Genomic DNA, 14,850 nt, shown 5'->3' on the forward strand with positions numbered 1-14,850 from the left:
TCCTCGCATTTTTATTTGGTTTGTTGAATAGAATGAGTTGGTCCATCACCACCTCATTCCTCATAAGCTAATAATTAGTATATACATGAGGAGTGAGTTGATTCCACTAAAATTGATGGAATTAACTTATGATGCATCACCTCATGAAGCATTGGGTGACTCCACAAACCAAACACATCAAAAGGCTCTAGCTAATCATACTGGTTTAGGTTTCAAGTTCCAAATGGACGCGCATTTGACTATACGTAAAAGGAGCCTCACCCTACAGCCTCACCCTACAGCCTGTACTCGACATTTCCCCAAATATGTGCAGGTCAGAAAAGGAGCCTCACCCTACAGCCTATACGTAAAAGCGGGCCCGGTCTTGAAATCCATAAAGAACGCCTATTTCAGTCCATTTGCACTTCCTCGCCACCGCCGCTTCGTTGGTACATCTCTCTCTTCCCCACGCCATCCCCGACAAGCGGCAAATAACCTCTCCGGCGGCGAGACAGATGGAGTCGACCTCCGGCGAGGATGCTCCGAAGCGCAACCCGCTCCCGTCCGCGCTCGTCTCCAACCTACAGTCCGTGCTCGCCGCCCGCCGCCCGTCCGCGGCAGAGGTCAGCACCGCCGCCACAGCTAGCGAGGCTGAGGCTGAGGCTCAGGAAGCGGAGGCGTCCGATGCCCCCGCGGGAGATGGGACGCCGGCGAGGCCCATCGTGCTGCTGACCTGTGCCGGGGGGATCCGGTCGGCGGGTCTCGCGGCGCTCGTCGACGCCCTCGTTGCCGCCGGCCGCTGCGACGTCCACGTGTGTGCCCCCGAATCGTACGTGCTGCGACTTAGAAAACCAAGGCGTCTTAATTTCCCCTTACATTTGCTCTTATGATTGCAAAGTACTGTTTGCTTTCCATTGGATTTGTTGGGAGATAAATTAAGTAGTCCTGATTTGGGACGCCCTGCGCCTGTTTACTCCCATTAATGTACTAATTTGGTTGCCATTTGCCTGTGATTGTGGAACCGAACTGATTTGGGGCCCTTTGTTTATTTGAAGGGACAAGCAAGCCTGTGGCCATTCAATTACCATCCGTGAAACCATCGCTGCGTCATCCGTGGATTTCACAGGCGCTAAAGCTTTTGAGACATCAGGTGAGGGCCATTCGTTCATTCAATTGTGCACAATTTGGGTCACACATTGCTGAGCCCGGTGGTCCCGATATTTTATCTTTGCTGACTTTGATCATTGAAAACTTAGGCACGCCGGTTGACTGTGTCTCGTTGGCCTTATCTGGGAGGCTGTTTCCTTGGTCGTCTCCTGCTTTGGTACCGTGATTGTTTATTCTTTCGGAATAGGATTTCCAAGTGTTACTATCTTGAAGGTAATTTGATTTGTGGTTTTAAAAAACCACTTATTTTGTTTATACAGGTGATCAGTGGTATCAACACGGGATCAAATTGTGGATATGAGATGTATGCTCTTGTTTCAGAAATGGTCCATTGACTGTCCATTTTCTATTTTGTTATCAATTCATTTCAGAACTCTGTAGGTTCCACTCTTCTGCCATTGCTGCTGCGAGGGAGGCCTTAGTGTATGGGGTGCCTTCAATTGCAATCTCATTGAATTGGTGAGATGCTTCTACCTGTATTGATTTTATATTTCAAATTTTGTACATCATCATTAACGTTATTGGTTCATGACAACAATACATGATGGATATATGTGACTACTGACTAGGAAGAAGGACGAAACCAAAGACAGTGACTTCAAGGATGCAGCTCAGGCCTGTTTACCATTGATAAATGCTGCTTTGGATGACATTGAGAAAGGAACTTTCCTCAGAGGTTGCCTATTGAATATTGGAGTTCCAAGTGCACCATCTGCAAATAAGGTCATTTTCTCAATGATACCCTGAATCTTAAACTCCACTTTAGAGGGAACGGTAATACCGAAGCTCTAGGATGACATGAACTCATTTGGTTACTGTACTTTGGCACTTAGTTAAAACCATATATTGGTCCCACCATTGTGATCGGCTAGAGCAATAAATTGCAATTATAAGATCAGCTAAGCATCACATACTGCTTTAGTTTCCTCACTATTACTTATGACTTATCTCACTTGTTATATCGACTTAATACATCATAATAATCATGTGGATCTATCTGACATTTTGGTTCTTCCTTGAGTACAATGTTGCCATGTTATATGTTGTAGCCTAGTGTGGCACTGTCTCAATTTTTGTCCTAGTGAGTTAATTGCTGCTTTTATTCATTATAAGTTCATAGCTTGACTTTGACCGCTGAGTTGTATAGAATGCTAAGCTCTGTAGGCATTACCTTAGCGGTTTATCCACAAGTGGTCCAATATTCTTCAAGATTTCTTCATAAGAATATACTAATCATATGGTTATTCAATTATCTGCAAAGCATGCCAACCTTTTGCTAAAGTAGAAGCCAATTATGATCTATGGAAATAATTGTTGGGACTAGGGTTGAACTCGATCACTCTCAGCTACCGCCAGACAACCACAAGTTTCTGCACATGTGCAGGAATCAAGGGCTACCCTCAGCCTAAGACGATGCAGTCGTCGAAGGCAAATGAGGGCTGGTTCTTTGTGAAGGCCTAACCACCGAGTGAAGGCACATCCGCTCCAGACGGCCCCCAAGGAAGCGTGAAGGTTGACGACCCTCCGCCTCAATACCGAAGTCGAGGTGTGGCCTGACCCATCGTCAACGAGGACTTCGAGGGGGTCAGAGACGAAGACCCCAAGACGATGGCATGGTAGGTGGATGCCAACAGTGAAGAACGCCTTGAACACTACTATTTCTCCCTCTGTAGATGGCATTGTCTCCGACCCCGGGACGCGCCCACTCCTTGATCCAAAATACCCAAGTTATTGAAACTCTTTCACGCGCCTTGAGGAGATCCTAGATCGCCCAAACTCCATGGACTCGTGGCCTGCCACGTGGTGAGCAACAGATTCCCATTCCCCCGACGACGGCGGCTATGCGCTCACCGTGTTCTCCGTCGACGTGGCCCCGCTAGACAATGACGATGAAGAGGGCGTCATCATGTACCGGCGGAGGCGATGTGCAGTTTGCTTGACGTGAGCCAATGTCGGCGGTGTCACAGTGGACCGACAACGAGTAGCGGCGAGTGAGCGAGCGCGAGGAAGAAAGAGAGCACCAACGGCGACAGGAATGACGACAGTTGCAACTGAGAAGCAAGGAAACGTAGAGAAAACCCTAAAATCAATGGCATGACATTTTTATATTCCAAACCCACATTGAAATCTAAAAAAGCGCACAATGCAATGTCACACCAATCACGTCACCGCGCCGCAACGATCATTTCACTATTGCCCCCAAGCATAGCCCAACTTGCAATCGAGGGTAGCCTCCGTTCGCTCTTTTAGAAGGACTTCAGGATCAACTCATCAAGTTGAGCCATTCCCTCAGGAGCTAATGTTGGGACGAGTGCCAAATCAGACCTCGGTCACTCTCAGGTACCGCCAGCCAACCACAAGTTTGTGCACATATGCAGCAATCAAGGGATACCCTCGGCCTAAGACGATGCAGTCGCCGAAGGCAAATGGGGATTGGTTCTTTGCGAAGGCCTAACCATCGAGCGAAGGCACATTCGCTCCAGACAGGCCCCAAGGAAGCATGAAGGCTAACGACCCTGTCCCTTGTACCAGATTCGAGGTGTGGCCCGACCCACCGTCAACGAGGACTTCGAGGGGGTTGGAGATGAAGACCATTAAGACGGAGGTGCACAGGACTTGGGCCACGGTGAGGCGGCCCCTGTGATGGGGTGGCCATGCGGTCCCACTTGCCAGCCTATAGCGAGGATGTGATATGCGGTGTAACAAGGTATAGGGTAGCACTGTTCTGTAATTACCCCGTTGTACAATATATTCTCGGGGTGTAGCAGGTAACCAAGGGCATGACCGTACTTTAGGCTCTAGACCCTTGGTTATCCTATAAATACCCATGTCTGCCCCCCCCTCCCGCCTCGGATAGGACACGCTTGACAAGACATCTTAGCTATCTAGCCACTGTTTTGTCGCGTGTTGTTGCTTCCGCTTATTTTCGAGTGGTTGGGCCCATGTGTTAGGTCCCAACAATAATGATAGTGGTGCAGTGCGAATCTTGAATTTATCTCGAGTTGATTAACATTCTTTTTGACAACTGTGATAAAAAACTTGTAGCACTGATGTTGTTTTAGTTCTCCCTTTAAATGAAATTATTACTATTTAATTTTATATTCCTTCGGATGCCAGGGTTTCAAGTTGACCAAACAGAGTGGATACAGTCCTGCTCAAAGTTGGGAAGCTGTGTCAACAAGCAGGCCCTTATCTGCTACTCACTTCATGGGCATGCATCAAAGCCTCGGTATTCAGTTGGCACAGCTTGGGAAGGATGCATCTGCAGCAGTAAGATGATCTCTATGCTACGGAATTTTTTCATGTCCTGGCCAGCACATCATTGAACTGATTGTTGCCTTCATCTTTAGGGAGCTGCACGTAGAGTTAGTGCCCAACGAAAGGCAGTCGAGGTTGAGTCTGTTGCAGCTGCTGGTAAACAAGAGATTCGAGAAGTAGTGAAGAAGTTATTCCGTGCTGAGGTGATTAGAACACTTTCTAGTCAATTCGACATAGCAATTCATCACATTGTTGGTTGTTATACAAACTGTTTCTTTGACTCGAACTGTTATTTATATTTATGAGCCTATATAGAATAGTGAGAACTGTTTTCTTCTCTTGTTACATCAAAATGCAGTTTGTCGAGAAGCGATATGAAGGTTTAGATGAGGATATCGATTTGAGAGCTTTGGAGAATGGATTTGTGAGCTCTCTCTCTCTCTCTCTCTGCTTCCCCCTCCACCCTTTCAAATGGCTAATTATTCACCCCACTTTACAACATACAGATATCTGTCACCCCTCTGAATGTTCATGGACAAGTGGAGCTTGAAATCGGAGCCACAGCTTCTGATTGGCTCTCAGCAGCTGTATCACTAGACAAAGAAAAGGTAGCTGCTTCAGCTACAGCTGACCAACAAGATGTTGCAGCTGAGGAAAAGGAAGCTCCCTCAGCAGCCTAACAAACACGCAGACATGTCCACACTCCGTAGGTGTCTTTAGTTCCTGTGGTGATGTCGATCTTTTATTACCTCTTGTCAGTTTGGTTTGTCTAGTGTTTTGCCCTCAATATTTGTTTGTTGCAATGTCTATTTTTTTTGTTCACCTTCTCTGCCGATTACCGGCTTCCTTGGCCCTACAAATGATTTGGTGCAGGCAGCCCTGCATTTTGGATGTAACGATGTAGGCTACGGCAACTACCAGATGAATACTGCCCAGCCCCCACTATTTTTTTCAGTGTGGTTTGTTATAGGAAGGTGTTGTATTCAGCATGGGGTATGTGATTGATTTTGTCTTGCTCCCGTCTGAACCATGGCAACCAAATGTGGCCGTATGGATCCCTTCACTTTACAAGAATTGAAATTTACGGCCCCGTAGGAATTGGAATCTTACTATTGAAATAGTATATTTTTTTTGAATGTGACATTCCACCACTTTCCAAAGTTATCATATAAGTTTATCTCAAATTTATAGTGTGGGGGATAGAAATTGATTTTATGTATCTCCAAATTATGATTCTACTCTGCAATTTTGTAACACGCTCTTCAGCTCGTTCGATCCCCTACAGTGAAAATATAATATATAAATATCTTTCTCATATGATCAACAATATATGATCAACAATAGTACATAAATATATTTTGCATAAAACCATATTAACTTAATTAGAATGGAATTCAATTCTAAGATTCAAACGGGGCTTAACATGAAATGCAATCGCAGCCATTTAACGTGATGATGTCTTCTGTAATTTTACTTTTGCTATCAGGTCGGGGTTTTTTTATGCTTGTGTTGTGAGCTCATTTCGTTTGTAACAATGCCTTGCCTGTACACCAAAACTATTCAGCTGCCCCTTTCGTAGTGACCACAGAACCATCTTTCGTTGCCCGACATTAACGAATAACAAGCCCAGATCAGCGACAGTGTACGGGCAAAGCAACGGATAAATGCAAAGGTTGCGGCCAATCAGGATAGGGTTTTTTCCCCCATTGAACTCAAAAAATGGTGACAGTGCGTGCACGAGCGCCTTGAACGTGCTGCAACGGCAAAACCTATTACGGACCGTGGGGGATTAAAGCTGAAAAACTCGCTTGTGTACACCTCTTTTTCCTAAAGGCATCTACACATCTCTAGAACTGTACAAAAAATCTGTGCGAAGTCTAGTTTAAGCTTCCGAAGAAGTCTAGTTCTGCACTCCCAATCATGATAAGCTGCTTGCAGGATGCAGGCTGACTATTCTGAATCAATTCTAAACCTTTGTAGCCCAACGTGCTCACTTGAGCTGCCTGTTGACAGCCCCCTCTCTTTGTCCAGTCCAGCTCTCCCTACTCTCAGAGGACCTGAACTCGAGTATCTTCGGAAAGAACCAGAGGCATCCATAGCATCATAACGCGCTGATGAGGTGAACAGCTCGGCAGATAGCGTTGGGTCAACGAAGTCTACATCCCCACTCGCTCTACTCATAGCCTCAACATCCTGGATACGCAGATCTTGGCTAAAGCTCGTGGATCCGTTGAACTCGCTGCCTTCGTCGCACACCAGCTTTAGAGCTTGGACTACTTCGCCCATGAACGGGCGCTGGTCCACCTCAGGCTGGACACACATAGAAGCAATGGCTGCTACTCTTGCGATGCTGTCGAACGGAATGCTGCTCCCGAGTGAAGGATCTACGATCGATTCCAGACCATCCCTGCTTGTCAGAAGCGAACCAGCCCATGCCACCAAGTTCTCCTGCCCAGGAGGCCTTAACATATCCACCGGTTTCATCCCTGTAAGGAGCTCAAGGAGAACTACGCCGTAGCTGTAAACATCACTCTTTACCAGAAGATGGCCAGTCATTGCATATTCAGGTGCAACGTACCTAAGAAAAATTGACCATAAAATTTGGAACATAAGTTGGTGATGTTGAATCATCTATAAAAATGTAAAGATAGTAGGTTCAGATTCAGCGTACCCAAAAGTTCCCATAACACGAGTTGAAATATGCTCGTTTCCCTCACCCAGAGCTGTCCTTGCTAAGCCGAAGTCCGACACCTTTGGGGTGAAGTCATGTTCCAGTAAGATGTTGCTGGACTTGAAATCGCGGTGTATGACACGTGGGCTTGAATCTTCATGCAAATATGCAAGTCCACGTGCTGCACCTAGTGCGATTTTGAGCCTAGCGTCCCAGTCAAACCGAGCGGCTCCCTTATCTGATCCTGTTTAGAATCATCATAATAACAATCGGTTTCAGATGTCCAAGAAAATATAGTGTACAAGTGAGAGTAGATTGAAGATATATACTGCACAAACATGAACCATATCAAGAATTCTAAATCACGGCTTTACTAGCTTGTATTTTGTTGGTATGAAGTATCAACAGATTGAAACAATGCAATTCAAACTAGCACTATTAAGCTGTTTGGTTTGAGGAATGATCTAGTTTATCATCTTCTCACTCCTCACTTTTTTGTTTGGTTTGTGGAATGGATTGAGTTGATCCATCATCACCTCATTCCTTATAGTTATTTAGTTAGTACTAATATGAGGAATGGGGTCATCCCACCAAATTTGAGAAATAGACCCATGATGCACCACCACATTTTAGATGGAGTGATTCCTCAAACCAAACACCCCCTATATGTATCGTGTGGGTAACACTGTTATAACAGCTCTATTCTACTATAGAAATATAATCTGGCCTTTCTTGTCAATTGGAGAAGGAATTTTACCATGCAAGTGAGATTCCACACTGCCATTTGGAACAAGCTCATATACCAAACATCGGCTATGCCCCTCTGTGCATATACCTATCAGCTTAACCAAGTTCCTGTGATGCAATCGGCTAAGCATCTCAACCTCAGCCAAAAACTCCCGGGTACCTTGCTGATCGTCCCGTTTTAAAACCTTGATAGCAACCCGCTCTCCATCCTCAAGAATACCTTCATAGACACGCCCAAAACCACCCTCCCCAATAATTCTGGACTCATCAAATCCTAGTGTGGCTCTCTCCATCTCAACCAGATTAAACGTTTTGGCAGTTCCTTTATATGCCACCAAACTTGAGCTGAAGGATGGTGATGCCGAAATAGGTCTGCTTTCTAGCCTGTTCCCCAACATTGCAGAACCAGGACCTGCATTTGCAATGCAATCATTGAAATAGGGCAAAAAGGATACAACCAGCATCATGATCAATGATATGATAAAACTGTAATGGTAAGTCTTAAAAATTATCAAACATGGATGAAATTGGATACTTAATCTTACATGCAAACATTTGTTGTTGGCTATAAAAACATCATTTTTCACTTTCTCAATGCCCTTGAAAGCTTGAAACAAGATAAGCATATTAGGTAGCGTTTGGTTCCGAAGTATGGTGGGATGGAGCCGCTCCACTCTCAAATTGTTATTGTTTGGATTGATTCCATGTAGGACGGAGTGGTTCTAAAAATGGAAAATTATGCTCAAATGTTGAACCATTTGGCTCCCCAAAATCTCTCGGACAGAGCCGCTCCTTGGGACGGAGCCGTTCCATCCCAACTAGCTCCGGAACCAAACACAATCTTAGTGCACCATTTTTCCACGCCTAAGTTTTTAAGGAAAGGACGAGCATGGAACACTGGTTATTCTATTTAATATACTACCTCTACAATATGATTTTATCAAAACCTTAGAAAATTACAAACACAAATAATTATTACATTATGGAGTTTGAGAATGTGTAAGTTATATGTGTTGATCTGTGTTCAAAGGACTTGCAGAATCTCTTATATTTGAAGAATTTTAAAACTATATTCTAGAAAAAAATTAGCGGTCAAATATACACATTGAAACCATGAAAGTCAAATGTGTCAAGTATTTGTGATCGGAGGGAATAACTACCGAAGATGTATTACTATATGCTGCCACACGGACATGGTTCATGTATTCATAGAAAAAAAGGGGTGGCAACTTGTGTTTTTAGAAGACAAGAGGCTCCCTAAGCTGCATTTTGCTGCCTCGTGAAGATGTCACACAAAAAGGCATGGACTAAAAAGTTAATGATAATCCATGGACAGAACGTCTTGCTACCTGCAGGTTTTGTTGGCACAGGTGATGCTTCAGTTAAATGGCTGCGGTTTCTAAGCTTGAAATAAACCACCAGTGCAGCTCCAGCACATAAAATAAAAGCAAAAGCACTTGATAGAATAATAATTATAATTATGCCCCTGCCTTTTCTTTCCTTATGATTTACCACATCGGCAGCAAGCGGATGTAAACTTGGATCATTAACATTGCTAAGACCATTGTTCATGCTTGCTGCTGGTGGTGACGGAGGGAGACCTGCATGAGTAAATGATACTGTGCATATTATGATCATGCTTTGTAAGGGAGAAAAGAGCAAAATGAACTAATGACCTGAATAATACAAAATGAATTGTATCTCAAATCAAATACTGGAATATCAGCAAGAAAAGGTTGAAGAGGCTAAAATAATTAAAAATGGCACTCCCTCCACTCTAAATTATAAGATGATTTGACTTTTTAAGATACATAATTTTTTTATGCACTTAGATCATATCATCATATACACTATGTCTAGATACGTAGTAAAAATAATGTATCTAGAAAAAGCCAAAACGTGTTATAATTTGGAATAGAGAGAGTATTAAGTGGAACAACATGAAGTTGTGGAGAACTCACCTTGGTAAAGAACATACAATACGTCATACTTTCCAAAATCCATAGGGTTTATGATGACCTGCTTATTACAAAACCTTTCAAATACTAAAAATGCTGTCGCATTGTCAAATTTTGGTCCCAGTGGCACAAGATCAATAAAGACGATTGTCTTTTCAGGGTCATCAGGTGCAGCATTTGCCCCCATAACACGAACTTGACTTTGATTCATGAACACTCCAGATGCAATATCTTGTGCAAGTTCAGGAACAAGTGTAAAGAACGTGTACAATGCTATACCAAAGCGAAGCTCAACTTTTATTGGCAACACACAGAGGCATGTCATTCCTGGAGGACTATTGGTCAGAGGATCTGAGCAGGGTGCCGTGCAGTCTAGCAAAACCAAAAAGAAGATGGATGGACCAAAGCTAAGCAATTAGTAGGTTTTTTTTGAATTTATGAACACAAATGGCACAAAAGTATACTCAGCATACATGAATTTGTTGGTGGAGGTAGCAGCGATTGACTAGGCGCTGGTGCCAAAGCCTTGGGCTTTCTAAATGCAGGAGCGTCAGGTGGATGCGCAGGTGGTAGAGCTGATCCTGCACAGGTGTAATGGTAGCAATGGAAGCTTAAATTACTTCTATCAAAACAATATGTCAGCTCTCCTGCGCGTTCAAGAAAAAAAAACAATATGTAATCTATTTTTATGTAGGTTGGAAACTTATTTGAGGCATGTGTGACCAATACTTCAAACATGCTAAATCTGAATCAAGTGCATGACTCTTGCTGCAAATGTCTGCCACCTATTCATTCGCATGAGATGTCTCATAACTTTCATGTTTCAACACTCAATGTTGGTGCATGAATGCTCAAGCATAACCAAACTTTAACATGTTAGTATGAGCATGGTCATGCTTGTTCAGTGTTGGTCTTAGGAGGCATGGCTGGAATGCTTGTTGCAGCTAGAACAAATGGCAATGTAATGAGCAAGAGATAACCTGGAGAATATGATGGCGAATGGTAATGATTGGGATGGCGTGGAGCATGAGCAGAATTTCCTTGCCCCTTTCCTTTTGATGGAGGCAAACGTTCAGGTGCAGGTGCAGGACTACCAGGATATACATGGCTTGGTGCAGAAGTATTGTTACTTTTACGTGGAGCAGGACGAGAACCTGCATCAAACATCACTTTACTGAGGCGAACCTATAATTTTCATTAGTATTTTCAGTACATACGTACCTTTGTGGTGTCTACGATTTGCAGGTGGTAAATAGCTCCAGTGTTCTTTTGGAGGTGCAGCAACTGGAACACCATGTCCTTTCCTGTGGATGATGGGAGACTTTGAGGGAGAAACAGCAGGTCCTGCACGACATTAACTTCATGAATCATCAACAATAGGTTCATAATGGAACTAGGTCTGGACGTGTGGTTGGTGCCTGGTAGTATACCTTTCACATATGAATTATTTGCAGGCAAGTGGTGATGCCTTCTCTTTTCTGGTGCCAAAACTGGAGTTCCATGAGTTTTTCCATGTGTATTATTCGCAGGCATCGCATGGTGATGACTAACATTTGAAGGTGCTGAAACTGGAGTTCCATGATCCTTGCCATGTTTAGCTGGATGAACTGCTGTTTCTGGAGAAGCTGCTGGACCTGCACAATGTAGCAGAATAAATAGTATGTTGATCATACTCTAGAAGATAAAATATACTTGTACGAGTACTGTCTCAGAAACATACTTTGCATTCGTCGCCCAATTGCAGGCAAAGGCGGTGAAGTCAATGACACTGGGGGAACAGCAGGTCAAACATCAGCACGTTCTTGGAACAGACTAAGAAATGAGCGGATATAATTTTCATGAACTATGAAACCGATATGGTACAGTTTTGCTATGTGGAAAATTTAAAGACCCTAAATGCTTTGGGGGCAGCAACCTGAACATCATGCACCTTATCTGATCTGTGGGTGGAGCACTTTGTGATGGTGAAGAAAGTGAGCCTGATGCTCATATTGTTATCAAGTCTTTTGAGCTTTAACTAAATGATAAAAAGCGACCTTCTATATGTGCATAATGTGAAGAGGATTTCCCTGGGGCGGCGAGGTGCAGCAACATGTGTACCATGCTATGGATGGCAGGAGAAGTGATTGGTGATGAAGAGACAGCAGATATGTGTACATCATCTGGGATATTACTATTGCATTAACTCAAAAGCTATGTATATCATATGGTCGGAATGTGTAAATGCAGATGATAAAATCACAGTCACAGCATGACCTAGTTGAGTCCAGTACTATTTGAATGTGAACTATAACTCTGTCACGGTGGGTGGGGGCGGAATAGCATGATGTATAGAAGGTGGACTAACAGGAAGCTTGTCTCTGTTAAAAAAACTCAGACCAGGGGTAAGACAGCCCCGGGGCATTATATTAAAAACTCATACCGGTATAGTACTTACACCAGGGTATCTTTTGAAAAGAAGGTGCAGCGGTTGGATTGTCAGCAGAAATTTTAGGATGAGGCGCATATGGTTGAACTGGAAGAGATGGCAAAGCAGCAGGTACTTGACGGAGATGAGGATTTGGAAGTTCATTGCCAGTATGAAATGATGGGGCATCTTGGCCTGTGAATAAAGTAAAAATAAGAAACCATCATACTCATACCAAACTGATTCTAAAGGTTAAGATGCAGACAGAGCTCAATAAACTCCTCGACAATCAGCTCTGGGCTCTGCATAGATTGGGACTTTTTTTTCTCTTTGATTGTTGATAAAAATGGTCAAGAGCACCAGGTTCCACTGCAGTCAGTACTGATTGTGTAGGTGGTGAAACAGGTTCATCTGTGGAAGACAACTTACTAGAAGCGTAACGTATTAGAAGCGTGTAGCCATTCCAGGCAGATAAAAAAGAGGAAAAGTCATCCATGTTTTACTCCATGGTTGTCTGGTTGATTGATGGGTTGCATATTGATCCTAGTATCCTACCATCTATTAACATGTACAACAAATAGCAGTTCATGCAGGTGTGTTTTTTGCGGTTAATCCTAACAAAGAAACAATATAGACAATTGTGTCTACCTCAGAAACACCCATCACAATATATAATAAAAGTGAACACTGCAAGACATTAAGTATTCAGTTTTGTGGTTACAGACCTAAACGTTCGAGCCTTTGATCTTGTACTTGTGATGGATGAAGTACATCATCCAAGTAATTGTGTGGGTGCCAATTCGTTATGGATAGAAGAACCTTGCGAGCAACAGCAGGTGCATGAGATTGCTTAGATCCTTCAAAAAATAGGTGTCAAACAGAATGTTCAATGATTTTACCAGCATGCAAGTGTAATATGCTATTGAACGAACTCGTTTGTCTCCTAGTGGGACAGAATAAAATCCAGCACAGTAGCTATGCTAAGAACCTATGGTGAAAATAAGCTGACAGTGTACTTTGTAAACTATCACAGCAAAGTGCTAAACTAAAAGATATGATTAACTGAATCAGTTATTGAGGTACATGAGCATTATATGATTAGAAAGTGCTCAACACTAATTCAGATGCTGGTTTGGACTGAAGAACTATTGCTTTATATCTAAAACGTAGAGCCTTGTCTCTTGCCCTTACCCGTATGCCCTGCAATCAGTGTAAACCAATACGTAGTAATTTCATCCAAAATTTTGCCTTTGTCCACTGTCTTACGTGTGTAACAGAGTTAAGCCCTAACATTGCCACATTCATTGCAATTTTCCTATTCGTTAAAACTAAACTAATATGCATCCTACATAACTGATCTCAAATCAACCATGTCAAATTTCAGGTGCATAAATTCTTTCTTTTTGTAACCAAGTAAAGTTCGAGATCTGTATCTAGAATTTGAACTGAAATGGATATTCCTCATCGTTTACTTAGAATTTGAACTGAAATGGATATTCTTCATCGTTTACTTAGAATTTGAACTGAAATGGATATTCTTCATCGTTTACTTAAGCATGGGCCGTTTATGACATAAGGACACACGACAAATCACAAACAGTACCACCTAGAACTAGTCTGCGTTCCAAACAGATCAAAGGTTCCAATAAAGTTAACTCTAATGTGGAACAAATGACTCAGCCATCGATTTAACTGAAAAAGACGAGGGAAGTGTAAACTAGGTAAGCTCTCCTGTTTCGACAGCTTGGACCACCAAAAATCGACCGAGGTAAACTGCAACTACATGAACACCCAAGCGCGTAATTCTGATAAAACTGCCTATAGGAAAGAGGAAACCACCAGACCAACCTAAGAGGTGACCCATACGTATGTAGTATGTACGTACCTCCAGCGCCCTGGATCACGAGCGTTGAGATAACCAAGGCGGCGGTGAGGAGAGCACAGCCGCCCAAAGCTCCCCCTCCTGCTCCTGCTCCGCTTCCTCCTCCGCACCGACCCATCTCACCGCCAGCTTGCCTCCTCCCCGCGCCACAGCCCAGAGGCAGAAGAAAACACTCGAACCGACGGCCGGGCTCCGATCACATCTCCCACACGCTGCAGGCGCGAGTTGCGCGGGCACGGAGGCGGGGCGAGTGGGTGGCGGTGCGCCGGTGCTGCTGCTGCGGCCTGGGGTGCGGGAGGAGGGAAAAGATTCGGGGCGGGGACTGGACCCAGACACCCAGTAAACAAATGGGGCGGCCGGGTGGGCAGCAGAGCACGCGCGCACAAAGCCGACTTGCTACTAGGGACTAGGGGTCATTAAGTTGTCCAATCGGGGAGGCGCGGGACGCCGGGACCTCCTCCGTCTCCCCCCGTCCCCCGCAGCTCCGCCTCCTCTCTGGAGCTCGGCTGTGCGCTGGCCGCTGGCGCACGGCGATTTGTTGCCGTCCCTTTCCGTGATCAGGCGCCAGGTATTTTAAAAAAAAAACGATGAGTTTTGCGGCGGCAAACGGCAGGATGGGATGGCAGCGTTCGCCGTTCGGGGGACGCAGCGGGGAGAGGGGTCAGGCGGAAGGGGAGGTTTCTGGTTGTTTGGTTTTGGGTTTGGCATGGCGTGCTGGGTTTTGCTGTATGGTAGGGTCGCAATTAGTTAGGTGGCGTGCAGACAGCAGGGGCAGTGCGCT

At 44.2% G+C, this 14,850-nt stretch overlaps 2 protein-coding genes across 9 annotated transcripts; one reads left to right on the forward strand and one right to left on the reverse strand.

Moving 5' to 3' along the window:
* Positions 1-315: 315 nt before the first annotated feature.
* Positions 316-5,533, forward strand: LOC100284704 (acid phosphatase). Its single transcript, NM_001157599.2, has 10 exons — positions 316-808; positions 1,035-1,129; positions 1,236-1,303; positions 1,407-1,450; positions 1,528-1,605; positions 1,716-1,869; positions 4,264-4,416; positions 4,497-4,607; positions 4,763-4,828; positions 4,911-5,533. Exons 1-10 carry the CDS (start codon positions 495-497, stop codon positions 5,082-5,084), a joined length of 1,257 nt encoding a protein of 418 aa, NP_001151071.1. The 5' UTR covers positions 316-494; the 3' UTR covers positions 5,085-5,533.
* A 532-nt stretch (positions 5,534-6,065) lies between these two features.
* On the reverse strand, positions 6,066-14,760 carry LOC103636223 (receptor-like serine/threonine-protein kinase ALE2). Of its 8 annotated transcripts, none has more exons than XM_020543407.3 (13): positions 14,073-14,760; positions 12,913-13,044; positions 12,218-12,382; positions 11,501-11,548; positions 11,211-11,414; positions 11,002-11,124; positions 10,761-10,934; positions 10,254-10,361; positions 9,784-10,152; positions 9,172-9,423; positions 7,833-8,234; positions 7,076-7,319; positions 6,066-6,982 (listed from the first exon to the last, which is right to left on the reverse strand). In XM_020543407.3, exons 1-13 carry the CDS (start codon positions 14,185-14,187, stop codon positions 6,355-6,357), a joined length of 2,964 nt encoding a protein of 987 aa, XP_020398996.1. In that variant the 5' UTR covers positions 14,188-14,760; the 3' UTR covers positions 6,066-6,354. The 8 variants fall into 8 exon arrangements, with proteins under 8 accessions (XP_020398996.1, XP_020398995.1, XP_020399000.1 ...); XM_020543406.3 differs by having other exon boundaries at positions 12,203-12,382; positions 14,073-14,695; XM_020543411.3 differs by having other exon boundaries at positions 12,913-13,006; positions 14,073-14,438.
* Positions 14,761-14,850: the final 90 nt, after the last annotated feature.

Source organism: Zea mays, chromosome 8 (genome assembly GCF_902167145.1).
Source record: "Zea mays cultivar B73 chromosome 8, Zm-B73-REFERENCE-NAM-5.0, whole genome shotgun sequence".
Classification (NCBI taxonomy): domain Eukaryota; kingdom Viridiplantae; phylum Streptophyta; class Magnoliopsida; order Poales; family Poaceae; genus Zea; species Zea mays.

What these genes read in the sequence shown, in the direction of transcription:
- LOC103636223 (XM_020543406.3), bottom strand. Translation starts at nt 14,187, where the DNA reads ATGGGTCGGTGCGGAGGAGGAAGCGGAGCAGGAGCAGGAGGGGGAGCT. An exon ending in ATTGTATGTTCTTTACCAAG is followed by an intron (nt 9,424 to 9,783) that starts GTGAGTTCTCCA and finishes TTACTCATGCAG; the next exon opens with GTCTCCCTCCGTCACCACCA. An exon ending in TGTGCCAACAAAACCTGCAG is followed by an intron (nt 8,235 to 9,171) that starts GTAGCAAGACGT and finishes TTGCAAATGCAG; the next exon opens with GTCCTGGTTCTGCAATGTTG.
- LOC100284704 (NM_001157599.2), top strand. Translation starts at nt 495, where the DNA reads ATGGAGTCGACCTCCGGCGAGGATGCTCCGAAGCGCAACCCGCTCCCG. An exon ending in CTTGGTCGTCTCCTGCTTTG is followed by an intron (nt 1,304 to 1,406) that starts GTACCGTGATTG and finishes TTGTTTATACAG; the next exon opens with GTGATCAGTGGTATCAACAC. An exon ending in ATTGCAATCTCATTGAATTG is followed by an intron (nt 1,606 to 1,715) that starts GTGAGATGCTTC and finishes ACTACTGACTAG; the next exon opens with GAAGAAGGACGAAACCAAAG.